The sequence below is a fragment of the Panthera pardus genome, unplaced genomic scaffold, assembly GCF_024362965.1.
Source record: "Panthera pardus isolate Hobbes unplaced genomic scaffold, ASM2436296v1 HiC_scaffold_20, whole genome shotgun sequence".
Taxonomy (NCBI): Eukaryota; Metazoa; Chordata; class Mammalia; order Carnivora; family Felidae; genus Panthera; species Panthera pardus.
In genome coordinates this window covers 82,463,360-82,466,752 of record NW_026526766.1, presented here as the reverse complement: position 1 = coordinate 82,466,752, position 3,393 = coordinate 82,463,360, and the positions used below count along the sequence as shown (strand labels likewise).

The window sequence follows — 3,393 nt, the reverse complement described above, 5'->3', positions numbered from 1 at the left end:
GTGAAATCACACCCTGAGTTAAAATAATGAACAGTCATATTTTATATGATCACATAATACTATGTCACAAAAGCATGACCTTATTTGTAATTTAGAAATCATTGTGACCTGTTGCTTTAAATATTTTAATAATTCAAGTTTTTTTCTCCTCCCCCCAGTGAGGCCCACTTTTCTCCCCAATCACTTTAATTATGTGAGCTAGAATCCTGTTTCTCACACATCTTCAGTTCTCAACCTTGTTAAAATTAATCATATAATCCCCCTTTAAAACATAGTATTAAATCACCATAGTAACACAGTATCCAAGCTTTATTGATAAAACATAACAGCCATAGGAAGGTAGAGTTTGGTGTCCCCTGGACAGCTCTATAACTTTTATAGAAATGTGTTCCTTCTCCTGGCTTGTGTAAGGTGGAGGGGTAGCATTACTTACACCTGTTTTATTACCACATTGCTTTTAAATTGCCACCTTGTTTTCGCTCACCTTCCTAGTTAAGAAGGGAGAGTGGAACACTTTCTTTTCTTTCTGAATTATTTTCTGGTACTCTGTAACCACCCTCTAGGGGATGGAATTGTTTCCTTAAACATGACCAGGTAGGGTCCATTGACCCTGTTGTACTGGGATACCTTGAAAGTCTCTTTCATTTTAATTTTCTTGTGTGGTTTGTATAAGGAAGTGTTAGAAATGAAGGCTATCCATATTTGAAAAATTAACTACGTATCCTATTCCAAAGACTCAGTAAATCTGTCTGCCTTTGGAAGGGGCTTGGTGAATGATTTTTCATTTCTGCTGGCAACTTATAAAGTAAATTACAGGTGAGAGCATTGATTTGAATATTTATCAATTTGAGTATATTTTGTAAAATACAATATATGTAAAATACAAGTTAATGAGTTAGTTTGAATAATTCGATGTCAAATTCTAAAATATTACGCTAGCATAGATTTGTGTATTAGAATTTGGAATATTTAAGTTTTTAAAAAGGAATCCGAACTAAGTGGTAAACTGATTTTAAAAAGGGGGTTTTAAAAACACTTTGCAAACGCCAGAAACGTTTCTAGATTAATCTGATTAGTAACATGCTTTTTAATCTCTTGAAACATATTTCCTATTTTATGTTTTATGCGTGGCTTGCTGATTTTTGTGTCGATGCAGGAATTTTTGGCTTTTTTTCTTTACTGTTTGTCTTTAAAGCCTGTTTCCATTTCTTAGCACCTTGCATTGTTAAGACATTTGGTATTTCTGTCCTGTAACATACATGTTCCCCCCGAACCCCAATGTTGTGAAAGATACAAGAATTCAGGACAGTAGTAACTAACCTTGCCCTCTTGAATTCCACCTCCTCCCCTTGGAAGCTCTGTGAACATGATTCGCTTACATGCCTATTCCGTCCTGTAGTTGCTTTTCCTGTAAAATGGGAACATCATCTAAATTCCAGGGTTGTTTGGAGAGTAAATGAGATGGAATATATCAAGTGTCCAGCTTGGTGACTGGCACACAGTAGACGCTTAAGTTCTGTTGCCATTTTGTTTTCTGAACTAGCGGAATGGTCAGGTGAACATGGTTAACAGCAAGCTGGCAGGGTAGGCTTTGGCGTCACAAAGGCCTAGGTTTAAAACCCAGCTTTTTGCAGCTAACCAGCTGGCACCTTAGGCAGTGCTGCCCTAGGCTGTTGCCTTGTCTATAAAATGAGGTTAATAGAATGCTCCTTTCAGGATTCGGTGGGATGATTAACAGGGCTACCTGCCTGAACTCAATCTGTGGAAGGCATGGGAGCTCCAATGAGGTGATGAGGCGGTCACTATGTATAAAATGAGGTTAATAGGATGTATCTTCAGGATTTGATGAGATGATTAACAGGGCTACCTGCCTGAACTCCGTAAATGGAAGGTTTGGTAGCTACTTTGGTAGTGAGGTGGTCACTAGAATGGGCTGCTTGTGGTCTTTTTTGTTTGTTTGTTTGTTTTTTACTAGCTCACAGTCTGTTCCCTTCAAGTGTGTAAATTTTGAGTTCATTTGTAGAGTTTCACTGAGAAAGGAAATGTTACAGGTTCAACGACTTGTCGTGATTAGATACTTTATCAAGAAACTCACTGCACATTCGTTTTTCCCTTTGTTCTGTCTTTGCTGCAGCCTCACAGTTAGCCAAGTTGGCCAGAACTTCACGTTCGTGCTCACTGACATTGACAGCAAACAGAGATTCGGGTTCTGCCGCTTATCTTCAGGGGCGAAGAGCTGCTTCTGTATCTTAAGGTAAGGGAGAGTGGCTTTGGCTCTTGGCTACTTCTTGAAACAATGTCAGCCTCCACGTTGTTCCTCTGCAATTAAATTTTCCAGCTGTTCTCCTTATTTTCCTATCTGTTTCCCACAAGTCACTGCATTCGGGGAGAAGGACTCCACAGCGTTGTTCCTGCACTCTAAGTTCTGCAGATAATTGTATTTATTTATTTGCATCACGTCCCTTGGGTGGGAAAGGGATCATGGCTTCTGTGGAGTTTGTGGAAGCTGGGGAGTCAGCATGGCTTCGGTTTGTCCCGCTGTTATCTGGAGCTGTCAGAAATTCGCCTGTTAGGCTTTCCCTTGGACATTTTGTGTATGTAAGATTATTAATAAAGTATGTGTCTGCAGCTCAGGACGTCCTGCAGACACTGATTGTGTCCTCCTCAAAGTAACACCCTTGCCCTCTCTGGGTCAGTGAGGGAGTAACTGTTTCCCCAACTGGGCTACTTCTCTAGAGGTTTGAAAAAAGTATGGGATCCTGGAAGAAGGCTTCTTTAGGTCTTCCAAACCCCTTTGTACACCAGAGCCACACTTGGCCTAATGCTCTGTTTCCTCCTGCCAGAGGGCCAAGGTGTGTTCCGAGGAGGCGAGGAGGGGGAGGATGTGTGGAAATCCGATTTTGGAGCTGCTGGCTCTGTGGGCTCCTGCTGGGCGCCTCCTAAGGGGGAAGTAAAGGCATCCCACACACTCTCCTCTCCATCTGCCTCGGTTAAGTAGGTGTCAGAGGGGCCTGCCTCCTGTCTCTCTCTGCTCGTGTGGAGCAGCCCCGGGCAGGACAGCAGGGAGGCGCCCCTGACAAAACCCGGGTCCCCAGTCTTGGGCTTGCGCCCAGGGATAAAAGGCCAGACTCTATGAATTCCAGAAAGAGTGGTTCTCTGGTACATTAGTTTTTGCACTTTCTTCCTCTCCTCACCAAGAAAAGACCTCCCATCCCAGCCCCCCAAACACATACACACTCCTACCATAGGAGAAAGAGGGGCTGACTTTTGAAGTACCTTTGCTCAATAACTGTCAGTCTGGTTTACATTTCTCCGCACAAATGTTGTTATTGTTGTTGTTAATCAGCAAAGTCAGCTCTCTTCTTCACCAAGCATAAGGTCTGTAATTCGGCC

The 3,393-nt window shown here is 42.3% G+C and overlaps 1 protein-coding gene across 1 annotated transcript in view; it reads left to right on the top strand.

Moving 5' to 3' along the window:
* Positions 1 to 3,393, top strand: part of DENND1A (DENN domain containing 1A) — a 509,944-nt gene that overhangs the window by 164,050 nt on the left and 342,501 nt on the right. The window contains 1 exon segment of the mRNA XM_053908275.1: positions 2,135 to 2,254. Within this exon segment, the coding sequence (XP_053764250.1) occupies positions 2,135 to 2,254 (120 nt within the window).